Source organism: Moschus berezovskii, chromosome 9 (genome assembly GCF_049115385.1).
Source record: "Moschus berezovskii isolate FMDL1 chromosome 9, NW_MosBer_1.0, whole genome shotgun sequence".
NCBI classification, from domain to species: domain Eukaryota; kingdom Metazoa; phylum Chordata; class Mammalia; order Artiodactyla; family Moschidae; genus Moschus; species Moschus berezovskii.
Genome location: NC_142468.1, coordinates 57,975,216 through 57,990,549, shown reverse-complemented (window position 1 = coordinate 57,990,549; position 15,334 = coordinate 57,975,216). Strand labels below are relative to the sequence as shown.

General features: G+C 39.7%; 1 protein-coding gene across 2 annotated transcripts in view; it reads right to left on the bottom strand.

Annotated features, from left to right (window-relative positions):
* Positions 1-15,334, bottom strand: part of USP3 (ubiquitin specific peptidase 3) — a 112,474-nt gene that overhangs the window by 6,135 nt on the left and 91,005 nt on the right. For both annotated transcript variants that reach the window (XM_055435450.2, XM_088839677.1), the window contains 3 exons: positions 4,936-5,054; positions 1,503-1,616; positions 1,305-1,372 (listed from right to left, as the gene is read on the bottom strand). In XM_055435450.2, coding sequence (XP_055291425.2) covers positions 1,305-1,372; positions 1,503-1,616; positions 4,936-5,054 — 301 coding nt within the window. The remainder of the gene's footprint in view (positions 1-1,304; positions 1,373-1,502; positions 1,617-4,935; positions 5,055-15,334) is intronic.

The window sequence follows — 15,334 nt, the reverse complement described above, 5'->3', positions numbered from 1 at the left end:
CATGCTAGGATGCCTGGCTCTAGGTGAGTGACCACACCATTGTGGTTGTCCGGGTCATTAATACCTTTTTTGTACAGTTTTTTGGGTAATCTTGCCACCTCTTCTTAATATCGTATGCTTTTTTTAGGTCCCTACCGTTTCTGTCCTTTATTGTGCCTTTCTTTGCGTGAAATATTCCCTTGCTATTTCTAATTTTCTTGAAGAGATCTCTAGTCTTTCCCATTCTGTTGTTCTCCTCTATTTCTCTGCATTGCTCACATAAGAAGGCCTTCTTCTCTCTCCTTGCTATTCTTTGGAATTCTGCATTCAGATGGGTATATCTTTCTCTTTCTCCTTTGCATTTTGCCTGTCTTCTCTTCTCAGCTATTTGTAAGGCCGACTCAGACAGCCATTTTGTCCTGTTGTGTTTTTCTTGGGGATGGTTTTGATCACTGCCTCCTGTACAATGATAGTTCTTTAGGCACTCTGTCATCCAGATCTAATCCCTTGAATCTATTTGTCACTTCCACTGCAAGGGATTTGATTTATGTCATACCTGAATGGCCTGGTAGTACTCCCTACTTATTTCGGTTTATGTCTAAATTATGCAATAAGAAGCTCATGATCGGAGCCACAGTCAGCTCTCAAGTCTTGTTTTCACTGACTGTTTAGAGCTTCTCTATCTTCAGCTGCAAAGCATATAATCAGTCTGATTTCAGGACTGACCATCTGGTGATGTCCATGTATAGAGTTGTCTCTTGTGCTGTTGGAAGAGGATGTTTGCTATGACCAGAGCATTCTCTTGACAAAACTGTTAGCCTTTGCTCTGGTTCATTTTGTACTCCAAAGCCAAACCTAACTGTTATTGCTGGTATCTCCTGACTTTCTATTTTTGCATTCCAGTCCCCTGTGATGAAAAGGACATCTTCTTTTGGTGTTAGTTCTAGAAGGTCTTATACATCTTCGTAGAACCGTTCTACTTCATTTTTTCCAGCATTAGTGGTTGGGACATAGACTTGGATTACTGTGATTTGAATGGTTTGCCTTGTAAACAAACAGAGATCATTCTGTCATTTTTGAGATTGCACCCAAGTACTGCATCTTGGACTCTTTTGTTGACTGTGAGGGCTATTCCATTTCTTCTAAGGGATTCTTGCCCACAGTAATAGATATAATGGTCATCTGAATTAAATTTGTCCATTCCTGTCCATTTTAGTGAATGAATCTGTTGTAGAGGGAGCTGGGAGAGAGTTACTGAGAGTGGTACAAAATTGCAGGTCTTTACTGCCCTATTCCCAACCCCGAGAGCCCGCTGGCATACTCACCCAGAGCCATGATGCACCACCACAGCAGCGAGGTCGTACAGGCAGTTCTCTGGGCCACTGTTCTCAGGCTACAGATCGGGGAAGAAGGTATCCCAAGACTGAGTTAGGAGCAGTGGTCAATGACAGCATATCCCTACCTCAATGACCTCCACCCTCTCTGTGAAGACTTAATTTTACTAACAAATGTAATTACGTTACCTCTAGTAAGTAGCATTTCATGTCTAGGCCTCTCAGGGGGAATTCTACATATGTATCAACTTTGTTTCTTAAATATGCTGTCCAATGAAATCTTTTCAAATGTAAGCATAGCACCTGGATGAGAGATAAAGACAAAAATTATAAACAAGCACTTAATTTACCTTTCAATCAAAATTAACTACTTGATGGTACTAATATCTCTTAGATAATACTTTAGGCAGTCTAAGAGTTTTTCTTTTGATTCTTGATATTGGTTTCTTCCATGAATATCTTTTTATGATACTGTGATTTATAATAATGTATTTAGTTTTGTCTCCTTTCCTGACACAAGATCCTAAATGCCTTGATATTTCCTAAGTGAAAAGAGCCACACAGAGTGATCTTTTGTTATGTTAGTGAGGTATGGGAGCTTGTTGCCAAGAGAACCAATCAAGAAATTGAGTTAAAACTTTCAGTCCTACCTCCCTGACCCGCAAGAGGGGAGAGGGATTGGAGGTTGAACGATCAGCAATGGCCAGTGATTTCTTTAATCAGTCGTGTCTGTGTAATGAAGCCCAAAGGACAAGATTTGCAGCACTTCCAGGTTGGGGAACCAGAGCTCTTCCACGTGCCACCATGCAAGGCCCCAGATTCCATGAGGACAGAAGCACCTTTGTTCAGGACTTTGCCCTTTGTATCTCTTCATCTGGTTGTTGATTTGTATCCTTTAACATCCTTTGTCGTGAATTGATAATCTGGTGAGCAGACAGCTTTCCTGGGTTCTGTGAGCTGCTGTAGCAAATTAATGGAACCCAAGAAGGGACAAGGGTCATGGGGACCTCTGATTTTTACCTAGTCAGTCACAAGTACGAGTAACAATGGGAACTCTGAATGTATAAATTACTTTGGGTAGTATACTCATTTTTACAATATTTATTCTTCCAATCCACGAACACGGTATATTTCTCCATCTATTCATGTCCTCTTTGATTACTTTCACTAGTGTTTTATAGTTTTCTATGTACAAGTCTTTTGTTTCCTTAGGTAGATATATTCCTAAGTATTTAATTGTTTTCATTGCAACAGTGAATGGAATAGTTTCCTTAATTTCTCTTTCTATTTTCTCATTATTAGTGTATAGGAATGCAAGGGATTTCTGTGTGTTGATTTTATATCCTGCAACTTTGCTGTAATCATTGATTAGCTCTAGTAGTTTTCTGGTAGAGTCTTTAGGGTTTTCTGTGTAGAGGATCATGTCATCAGCGAACAGTGAAAGCTTTACTTCTTCTTTTCCAATTTGTATTCCTTTTATGTCTTTTTCTGCTCTGATTGCTGTGGCCAAAACTTCCAGAACTATGTTGAATAGTAGTGGTGAGAGTGGGCACCCTTGTCTTGTTCCTGACTTTAGGGGAAATGCTTGTAAAAATGAGTATACTACCCAAAGTAATTTATACATTCAATGCAATCCCTATCAAGCTACCAACAATATTTTTCACAGAACTAGAACAAATAATCTCACAATTTGTATGGAAATACAAAAAACCTCGAATAGCCAAAGCAATCTTGAGGAAGAAGAATGGAACTGGGGGAATTAACCTGCCGGACTTCAGGCTCTATTACAAAGCCACAGTCATCAAGACAGTATGGTACTGGCATAAAGACAGAAATATAGATCAATGGAACAAAATAGAAAGCCCAGAGATAAACCCACGCTCCTATGGACACCTTATCTTCGACAAAGGAGGCAAAAATATAAAATGGAGAAAAGACAGTCTCTTTAACAAGTCGTGCTGGGAAAACTGGTCAGCCACTTGTAAAAGAATGAAACTAGAACACTTCCTAACACCATACACCAAAATAAACTCAAAATGGATTAAAGATCTAAATGTAAGACCAGAAACTATAAAACTCCTAGAGGAGAACGTAGGCAAAACACTCTCCGACATAAATCACAGCAAGATCCTCCAAGACCCACCTCCCAGAATATTGGAAATAAAAGCAAAAATAAACGGGACCTAATTAAAATCAAAAGCTTCTGCACAGCAAAGGAAACTCTAAGCAAGGTGAGAAGACAACCTTCAGAATGGGAGACAATAATAGCAAATGAAGCAACTGATAAAGGATTAATCTCCAAATTATACAAGCAGCTCCTGCAGCTTAATTCCAGAAAACTAAGTGACCCAATCAAAAAATGGGCCAAAGAACTAAACAGACATTTCTCCAAAGAAGACATAAAGATGGCTAATAAACACATGAAAAAATGCTCAACATCCCTCATCATCAGAGAAATGCAAATCAAAACCACAATGAGATACCATTTCACACCAGTCAGAATGGCTGCTATCCAAAAGTCTACATGCAATAAGTGCTGGAGAGGGTGTGGAGAGAAGGGAACCCTCTTACACTGTTGGTGGGAATGCAAACTAGTACAGCCACTATGGAGAACAGTGTGGAGATTCCTCAGAAAACTGGAAATAGAACTGCCATATGATCCAGCGATCGCACTCCTGGGCATACACACCGAGGAAACCAGAATTGAAAGAGACACGTGTACTCCAATGTTCATTGCAGCACTGTTTATAATAGCCAGGACATGGAAGCAACCTAGATGTCCATCTGCAGATGAATGGATAAGAAAGCTTTGGTACATATACACAATGGAGTATTTCTCAGCCATCAAAAAGAATGCATTTGAATCAGTTTTAATGAGGTGGATGAAATTGGAGCCAATTATACAGAGTGAAGTAAGCCAGAAAGAAGAACATCAATACCGTATATTAACGCATATATATGGAATTTAGAAAAATAGTAACCTGAACCCTGTATAAGAGACTGCAAAAGAGACACAGGCATTTAGAACAGTCTTTGGGACTCTGTGGGAGAGGGTGAAGGTGGAATGATTGGAGAGAATGGAATTGTAGCATGTATATTATCATAAGTGACCAGTCCAGGTTCGACGCATAAATTTTCCTCTGTTCAAAAAAAAAAAAAAAAAAACAATGGGAACTCTGAAGTCCAAGGAAGGAGTCGTAGGAACCCTCAATTTGTAGTTTGTCCCTTCAGAAGCCTAAGCCCAAAGTAACAGCCTGGGCTTATGATGGTGTCTGATGTGGAGGGCGATCTTGTGGGACTGAGCCCCTTTACCCTGTGGAATCTGATGCTCTCTCTGAGTTAATAGTGTCAGAATGGAGTTGAATTGTATGTAGGACACCCATGGTGTCACAGAACTGCATGTTGGTGGTGTGGTGGGGAAACCCCACCCGTCACGCTCTGTAAATAGTGATCAGGACATATTTACTTATGAATTCATAAAGGGCTTAGCTTTACTGAAAACCCTAGAGACCAATGCAGAACAGATTATATAAGAATAAAATTAGAAAAATAATTTGTCTTCCAACCAATCGTAAGCATTTTTCCCTCAAAACTGCATTATAATTTGAAATGCAACACTCACCTTGGGTAGTTTTTGAATCCAAAACTTTTTAGTGGACTTTTGTTTCTTCTTGCACTTGTGGCACATATATAACTCTGTCTCATCAAGTTCTTCTAAGTCAGTAAAACTGCGAAGACAATCTAAAACCAAATTGATTTTGGCAGCATTAAAAGGGGATGCCTTTTATAGAGGAAGTGTACTGTAGGGAAAAAAAAGACTAAGAACTTTGAAAGTGAACAATTCAGGTTCAGATCTCAGCTTTATTAGCTATATGACCTTAGAAGAGTCAGCTTTTCTCTTGCAAAATGGAGACCCTCAAAAAAGTCTACTTTTTTGTAGTCTACTGAAGAACTGTTGTGAGGAAGATAAGTAACATGTATAATGTGCCTGGCATCATGTCTAACATCTGGTGATGATCAGTTCATGACAGATGACATTATTGTAGTTGGGTTTACTATTATTAGTAAAAAGAATTAATCTGAATAATTCTGACAAAAGTGGTTCCCTAATGAAATCAAGGTTCAAACAGCAGTTTTCTCTCAATGTCTTATATAACAAAGGACAGAACCCCAAGTTCATAAAAAAAGTCAAATTTAGATCAGATGTTTCACAGTCAGAATTTATTCAAAAATAAACATAGATTACAAAAGGCTGCATCATTGTTGACCTTCCTACAATATCGCCAGTAAATCCTTTGTTTCACACTCTACTCAAAATCCTGTGAGGTGAACCATAGGTATATTTTTTTCTTTCAAAGATTTAACTGTGTGATCTGGGGTTTAGTAAACTTTGGCCCAAATCCAGCCACCTGATTTTGTAAATAAAGCCTGGAATATAATCATACCTATTCATTTATATACTCTCGGGCTGCTTTTACACCACAGCAGCAGACCCAAGCAGCTGTGACACAGACTTTATTTGCTGAAAAGCCTAAAATAATTACCATCTGGCCCTTTATAGAAAAAGTTTGCCAAATCCTGGCACAATTAGTAATATATTCAGAAGTCCATATAAAATGAATGCATTGTTCTGTGAGAATTAATATACTATTTTTTTAGAGAAAAATATGAATGCCTTTGTATCCACCACTCTGGTAAGTATATGGACTCTCTAGTCCTCGAGGAGCCAGAGTTTATGTGAATGGCATCCCCTAGAGTTGTGGAGGGGGTGGGCAGCCCTGTTCAGAGCTTCCTAGGTGCCTCTTCCCAAGCAGCTCCCCCACCCCACCCCAGAAGTACTCACTATGCTGACTTTCGTTCAGTCATTTCTTGGCTTGTCTTCAAACAGCATATATAATGCCCTTATGCATCTTTAAAACAGTATGATGCTTGGTTGGAGAAGTTGGTTGGGTCGCAAGCACAAACAGCATATAAGGAAAGGCAACATTGTACTCAAGAGTCTTCAGGTCATAGTCAACTTTGGCATTAGAGAGAGTATAAGGAAGAGCCCCTTCAGGGAAGTTAGTGAAGCAAAGTCTAGCAGGGTTTATGAATGGGACAGATTCTACACAGACCAACACGTGTCCAGAGGGCCCAAGTGCTTTTTTTTTTTTTTAAGCACACTTTTAAAAACCATAACATCAGTTTCAAGTGTATAATATAATGCTTCAGTATTTATATATATTGTGAAATGATCATAATAAATCTAGTTACCATTAGTCACCGTAAGTTACAAATTTGTTTCTGCTGATGACAGCTTATGAGATTTATTCTTCAGTTCAGTTCAGTCGCTCAGTCGTGTCCGACTCTTTGTGACCCTATAAATCACAGCACGCCAGGTCTCCCTGTCCATCACCAACTCCCGGAGTTCACTCAAACTCATGTCCATTGCATTGGTGATGCCATCCAGCCATCTCATCCTCTGTCATCCCCGTCTCCTCCTGCCCCCAATCCCTCCCAGCATCAGCATTTTTTCTAACGAGTCAACTCTTCGCATGAGGTGGCCAAAGTATTGGAGTTACAGCTTTAGCATCAGTCCTTCCAATGAACACCCAGGGCTGATCTCCTTTAGAATGGACTGGTTGGATCTCCTTGCAGTCCAAGGGACTCTCAAGAGTCTTCTCCAGCACCACAGTTCAAAAGCATCAATTTTTTGGTGCTCGGCTTTCTTCACAGTCCAACCCTCACATCCATACATGACCACTGGAAAAACCATAGCCTTGACTAGATGGACCTTTGTTGGCAAAGTAATGTCTCTGTTTTTTAATATGCTGTCTAGGTTGGTCATAACTTTCCTTCCAAGGAGTGAGCCTCTTTTAATTTCATGGCTGCAGTCAGCATCCGCAGTGATTTTGGAGCCCAAAAAAATAAAGTCTGACACTGTTTCCACCGTTTCCCTATCTATTTCCCATGAAGTGATAGGACAAGATGCCATGATCTTAGTTTCCTGAATGTTGAGCTTTAAGCCAAACTTTTCACTCTCCTCTTTCACTTTCATCAAGAGACTCTTTAGTTCTTCTTCACTTTCTGCCATAAGGGTGGTGTCATCTGCATATCTGAGGTTATTGATATTTCTCCTGGCAATCTTGATTCCACCTTGTGCTTCTTCCAGCCCAGCATTTCACATGGTGTACTCTGCATATAAGTTAAATAAGCAGGGTGACAATATACAGCCTTGACGAACTCCTTTTCCTATTTGGAACCAGTCTGTCGTTTCATGTCCAGTTCTAACTGTTGCTTCCTGACCTGCATACAGATTTCTCAAGAGGCAGGTCAGGTGGTCTGGTATTCCCATTTCTTTCAGAATTTTCCACAGTTTATTGTTGACTTCCAAATATGCAATAAAGTATTAACTGTAGTTAGCATGCTATCCATTACATCCCCATGATTTACAAGTGCAAAACTGTACTTTCTGACTCCCTTTACCCAGTTTACCGACCCCACTCCCTGGATCCTGGCACCCACCAATCTGTTATCCTTATCTATGAACTTGTTTTTTAAATTCCGTTAAGTAAGGTCACATGGCATTTGTTTTTCTCTGACTTACTTCAGGTAGCATAGTACCCTCACGATCCATCCATGTTGTTCCAAATGATAAGATTTCATGACTGAATTATATTCCATTGTGCATGTGAGTATGAGAGTGTTTGTGCATGTTATCACATTTTCTTTACCCAGTCATCCATCACTGGATGCTGTATCCTGGCTATTGTAAATGCTGCTGCAATGACCATGAAGGTGCATATATCTTTTGAAATTAGTGCTTTTGTTTTCTTTGGGCAAATACCCAGAAGTGGAGTTGCTAGATCATATGGCAGTTCTATTTGTAATTTTTTGAGGAACCTCCATGCTGTTTTCGGTAGTGGCTACACCAGTTTACAACCCCACTGACAGTAAATGGGGGTTCTCTCTTCTCCACATCCTCCTCAACACTTGTAAGCTGTTGTCTTCTTGATGACTGCCACTCTTACAGGTGTGAGCTGGTATGTCACTGCGGTCTTGATTTTTATTTCCCTGATCATTAATGATGTTGAGCATCTATTCATATACCTGTTGACTCTCCATTTGTCTCTGGGAAAATGTCCACTCAGATCTGCTCATTTCTTACAGCTGACTCCACTAATATGCAGATACTTTTCAGTAGCAAATGCTCCAATACTATATGGTCTGTGGCTGGTTGAACCTATAAAGCAGAACTGTGTATATGCAGGGCTGACTATAAATTACACATGAACTAACCCCCTCATTGTTCAAGGGTTGACTATAGTCAGGTTTTTTTTTTTTTCTGCTATAGAGTTGTGCAAAATTTTTTAAATATATTTTAGATACTAACTCCTTATCAGATACATGACGCAAATTCAGTAGGTTGCCTTTTCATTTTGTTGATGATTTCCTTTGCTTTACAGAAGCTTTTTATTTTAATGTGGGCCCACTTGTTTTTAGTTTTGTTGCCTTTGCTTTTGCAGTCTGATCCAAAAATTATCACCAAGACTGATGTCAAGGAACTGACTGCACATGTTTTCTTCCAGGGATTTTAGGGTTCAGGTCTTAATGTTCAATTCTTTAATCCATTTTGAATTAACTGGTTTGTAAGTTAGTGGTCCAGTTTCATTCTTTTACATATGGCTGTCCAGTTTTCCAAACACCATTTATTGAAGAGACCATCCTTTCTCCATTGTGTATTCTTGGCTCTGTTGTCATAAATCAACTGACCCATGTATACATGATTTATTTCTGGGTTCTCTATTCTGTTCCATTGATCTATATGTCTGTTTTTGTGTGAATACTATACTGTTTTGATGACTGTAGCTTTGAATTATAATTTAAAGTCAGGGAGCATAATACTTCCAGATTTTTCTTTTCTCTCAAGAATGCTTTGGCTATTTGGGGTTGTTGTGGTTCCACACAAATCTTAGAATCATTTGTTCCAGTTCTGTGAATGATGCTTCTGGTATTTTTATAGGAATTGCATTGACTCTATAGATTGCCTTGGGGAGTATGGCCATTTTAACCATTGATTCTTCCTATCTGTGAGCACAGTATATCTTTCCATTTGTTTGTGTCATCTTCAATTTCTTTTACTAATGTCTTATAGTTTTCCAAGTACATGTCTTTTGCATCCTTGGTTGGATTTATTTCTAAGTATTTTATTCCATTTGATGAAATTGTAAATGGGATTGCTTTGTTTTTTAAAAAATATTTTATTTATTTTTGGCTGTGCTGGGTCTTCATTGCCACACATGGGCTTTCTCTAGGTGCAGCGAGCAGGGACTACTCTCTAGTTGCAGTGCATGGGCTTCTATTTGCAGTGGCTTCTCTTGTGGAACAGGCGCTCTAAGGCACACAGGCTTCAGTAGTTTTGGCTCCTGGGGTCTAGAGCATAGGCTTAATAGTTGTCGCCCATGGGCTTACTTGCTTCACAGCAGGTGGGATCTTCCCAGATCAGGGATTGAACCGGGTCTCCTGCACTGGCAGGTGGCGTCTTTACCAGTGAGCCACCAGGGAAGCCCCAGGATTGTTTTCTTAATTTTTCTTTCTGAGAGTTCAATATTAACATATTATGGAAATGCAACAGATTTTTGTATACTGATTTTGTATCCTACAACTTTACTGAATTTACTTTTTTCTAACCTCCCCCAGCGGGTCATCCCAACCCAGGGATCGAACCCATGTCTCTTCTGTCTCCTGCATTGGCAGGAGGGTTCTTTACCACAAGTGCCACCTGGGAAAACCAGACCTGATACAGATGACCTTGATTATGTTGAGAACATGGAACAACAGATTGGTTCCAAATAGGAAAAGGAGTACGTCAAGGCTGTATATTGTCACCATGCTTATTTAACTTATATATGCAGAGTACATCATGAGGAACGCTGGGCTGGAAGAAGCACAAGCTGGAATCAAGATTGCCGGGAGAAATATCAATAACCTCAGATATGCAGATGACACCACCCTTATGGCAGAAAGTGCAGAGGAACTAAAAAGCCTCTTGATGAAAATGAAAGAGGAGAGTGAAAAGGTTGGTTTGAAGCTCAGCATTCAGAAAACAAAGATCATGGCATCTGGTCCCATCACTTCATGGGAAATAGATGGGGAAACTGTGGAAACAGTGTCAGACTTTTATTTTGGGGGGCTCCAAAATCACTGTGGATGCTGATTGCAGCCATGAAATTAAAAGACGCTTACTCCTTGGAAGGAAAGTTATGACCAACCTAGATAGCATATTAAAAAGCAGAGACATTACTTTGCCAACCAAGGTCCGTCTAGTCAAGGCTATGGTTTTTCCAGTGGTCATGTATGGATGTGAGAGTTGGACTGTGAAGAAAGCTGATCGCCGAAGAATTGATGCTTTTGAACTGTGGTGCTGGAGAAGACTCTTGAGAGTCCCTTGGACTGCAAGGAGATCCAACCAGGCCATTGTAAAGGAGATCAATCCTGGGTGTTCATTGGAAGACTGATGCTAAAGCTGAAACTGCAATACTTTGGCCACCTCATGCGACGAGTTGACTCACTGGAAAAGACTCTGATGCTGGGAGGTATTGGGGGCGGGAGGAGAAGGGGACGACAGAGGATGAGATGGCTGGATGGCATCACCGACTCGATGGACATGAGTTTGAGTGAACTCCGGGAGTTGGTGATGGACAGGGAGGCCTGGTGTGCTGCGATTCATGGGGTCGCAAAGAGTCGGACACGACTGAGCGACTGAACTGAACTGATGTTGAGGTATAGTCCCTCTACACCCACTTTAAGAGTTTTTACCAAAAGTGGATGTTGAATTTTCTCAAATGTTTTTTTTCATCTATAGAAATGATTATATGATTTTTATCCTTCATTTGTAAATGTGGTATATCACTTTGATCGACTTTGCAGATGTTGAACCATCTTTGCATCCCTGAAATAAATCCTACATGATCATGGTATATGATACTTTCAATGTATTGTTGAATCCTGTATCCTAGTATTTTGTGAGGTTTTCTGTGTTTTTGTTCATCAGGGATATTGGCCTCTAATGTTCTTTTCTTGTGTCCTTGTGTGATTTTGGTATCCGGTAAAGCTGGCTTTGTAAAATGAGTTTGGAAATGTTCCTTTCTTTTCTGTTTATTGGAAGAGTTTGAGATGGACTGTATTCTTCTTTGAATGTTTAGTTGAATTCACCAGTGAAGCTGTCTGGTCCTGGATGCTATTTGTTGGGAGGCTTTGATTACTGATTCAGTTTCCTTACTAGTAATTCGTCTGTTGAGATTTCCGTTTCTTCATAATTCAGTCTTGGTAGGTTTTATGTTTCTAGGAATTTATCCATTTCATCTGTATTGTCCAATTTGCTGTCATATAATTGTTCATCATGGTCTCTTATCATCCTTTGCATAGCTGTGGTATTGGTTGTAATGTCTCCTCTTTCATTTCTGATTTTTATCTATTTGAGTCCTCTTTTTTAAAATTGTTTTTAATATGCCTTTAATTATTTATTTACTTGACCGCATCACATGGCATGTAGGATCTTAGTTCCCTGGCCAGATACTGAGCCCATGCCCCCTGTAGTGGAAGCACAGAGTCCTAACCACTGGACTCCCAGGGAATTCCCAGTCCTCTGTCTTTTTTGCTTGGTAAATCACAGCTAAAAGTTTGGCAGTTTATCTTTTCAAAGAATCAGCATTTAGTTTTACTGATCTTTTCTATTGTCTTTTTTGTCTCTATTTCATTTATTTCTTCTCTGATCTTTATTTCCTTCCTTCTAGTAACTCTGGATTTCATTTTTTGTTCTTTTTCTAGTCCCTTGAGGTATAAAGCTATGTTATTCAAATTTTTTCTTGTTTCTTGAGGGTAGGCATTTATTGCTATGAGCTTCCCCTTAACGAGCTTCTCAGATGGAGCAGTGGTAGAGAATCTGCTTACCAATGCAGGAAACATAGGGGACATGGGTTCAATCTCTGGGTTGGGAAAATCCCCCGGAGAAGGAAACAGCAACCCACTCCAGTATTCTTGCCTGGGAAATCCTATGGACAGAGAAGCCTGGCAGGCTACAGTCCACAGGGTCACAGAGAGTCACACATGGCTGAGCATACACGCACAGTCCCTCTTAGAAATGCCTTTGCTGCATCCTATGAATTTGGTATGTTGTATTTCCTGTTTCATTTGTCTGAAGATACTGTTTCTCTTTTGATTTCTTCTTTGACCTACCAGTTGTTCAGTAGCAGGTGGTGTTCATCTTTACATTTGTCACTTTTCCAATTTTCTTCTTATAGTTGACTTCTATTTTCATACCATCATGGATGAGAAAGATGTTTGATAGCATTTCAGCCTTATTAAATTTATTAAGACTTGTTTGGCGAACTTCCTAGTGGTCCAGTGGTTAGGAAGCCACACTTTCACTTCTGAGGACCTGGGTTTGATCCCTGGTCTGGAACTAAGATCCCACGAGCCATGTGATGTGGCACACACAAAAAAAACACCAACTTGTCTTGTGGCCAAAAATGTGATTTACCTGGGAAATATTCCTTGTGCCCTTAAGAATGTGTATTCTACTGCTTTTGTATGGAGTGTTGTCTGTATGTCTGTTACATTTATGTGATCTAATGTATCATCTAAAGCCAGTGTTTCCTTATGGAATTTTTATCTGGTCTATGTACTGATGTAATTGGGGCATTAAAGTCCCCACTATTTATTGTATTGCTATTTCTCACTTTAAGTCTGTTAATATTTGCGTTATGTAGTTATGTGCTCTTGTGTTGGGTGCCTAAATATTTACAAAGGTCACATCTTCTTGTTGGGTTGACCCTTTATCACTTTATAACACCCATCTTTGTCTATTACAGTCTTTGTTCTAAAATCCATTTCGTCTGATATGCCTACCCTAGCCTGCCTTTGTTTTCCATTTGTGGGGAATATATTTTTCTATCCTTCCACTTTCACTCTGTGTCCTTATTATCTGTAGAGTCTCTTCTAGACAGCATATAAATGGGTCTTGTTTTTTAACCCATTCAGCTGCTCTGGATCTTGACTGGAGAACTCAGTGCATTTACATTTAACCTTTGACATAATTAACCATAATTATTGGTGGGGATGTGCCAATCACTATTTTCTGAATTGTTTTCTGGCTGTTTTATAGTTCCCCTCTGCTCTCCTCTTGCTCTTGTCCTTCGTGGTTTGATGACTTTCTTTAGTGGTAAGCTTAAATTTCTTTCTCATCTTTTGTGTATTTACTGTAGGTTTTTACTTTGTGGTTACCAGGAGGCTTACATATGAGAGTTACCACTTTGTAACAATCCATTTTAAGTTGATAATAAGTTAAAACACATTCTAAATTTTTTCCTGCCCACATTTTATTTAAGTCACACCCTTTTATATTGTGTATCCCTTAACAGTTAACTATTGCAGTTTTAGTTATTTTTACTACTTCTGTCTTTTAACCTTCATACTAGTTTTAAAAGTGATTAATCCATTCCTTTTACTATATATTTACATTTGACAGATTTACACTTTTGTATGTTTTTGTAATTAGTGCCCTTTATTTTCATCTTAAAGAAGTTTCTTTAACACTTCTTATAAAGTCAGTTTAGTGGTGGTGAACTCCTTTAGCTTTTGCCTGTCTGGAAAACTCTATCTTGCCTTCAATCCTCAGTGATAAATATGCCAGGTAGAATATTCTTCGTGGAATTTCTTTTCTTTCAGCACTTTGAGTATATTGTGTTACTACCTTCTGGCCTGCAAAGTGTCTGCTGAAAAATTAAGATTCTCTCCTTGTTTTCCAACTTTTGATATTTTAATTATATTGTGTCTTGGTGAATTACTTTGGGTTCAGTATTTTTGGAACTCCCTGGGCTCCCTGGATTTTCTTCCCCAGATTAGGGGCATTTTCAGCAACTATGTCTTCAAATTTAAGTTTCCTGCTCCTTCCTCTCTACTCATTCTGGCACTTCTGTAATGCAAATGTTCTGTGACTTCAATACTTGGCACTTGTATTTTCTATCTCTTTGTTGAAGTTCTGTTTGTTCACCCATTCTTTCCCTGAGATGGGTGAGCATCTTTATGACAATTATTTTGAACTCTATCAGGTCAATTACTTATCTGTTTATTTAAGTTTTTTTTTTAAGGCTTTATCTTGTTCTTTCATTTGTACCATAGTCCTTTTGCTTGACTCTACGCATTAGATACAAGAGCCAACTCCCCAGTCTTGAAGGAGTAGATTTTGTGTAGGAGATGAACCTTACTGCTTAACCATGCTCTAGCTGTTGGCTGTCTCGCAAAGCTTTCTGATTGTCTAAACAGCTACCTATTTTATTGTTAATAGTTCTCAGGAGTTGAAAGTATGCCAAGACCTGTCATTTTCCCAAAGGGAAGAATCTCAGGCAGCAGATCTTAAAGTATGCAAATGTATACAGTCCTATGGGATCTGGAGGTGTCCCTCCCACCAGAGTCCAAAAAATTGGGGTCCAGACGAGGGTATAAACTTGTTTTCTGGAAGATACCAATGATCTATGAGATGGTCTCCCTGGCCTGTTTCCTGAGAGGACTTCTGTAAGCCCCTAGATGTATGTCAAACCAGAAGCCTTCCCCTCAGGCCAAAGCTCTAGGATAGGGAGATTGGCCTCTTTCACAGGAAGACTTGGGTGTGTTTTAGTCTGTCTGCGCAGTGCCCTGGGGGTGGTGGCCTGCATTGTTACAGTCCTGTGTGACCAAGGAATCCAACCCCTCTCCCCCGGGTCTCTGGAGACAGGCAATCAAGGGGCATCCCATAGGCTGTAGCCACAAAAAAGGAGCAACAGATGTGTGTAAAAGCTCCCCTCCAGGAGATACTGGAGCTGTGGAGCACGGCAGAAGGAGAAGACCTCACTCACTGTCCAGAATCTCTGGAAAGGATTATGGTGAGCCTCAGATGTGTGTTTAATTAAAAGCCTACCCTCCATGCTGCAGCTACAATGATGTGCTAATAGGCCTCTTTAACAAGTGGTGCTGGGAAAACTGGTCAGCCACTTGTAAAAGAA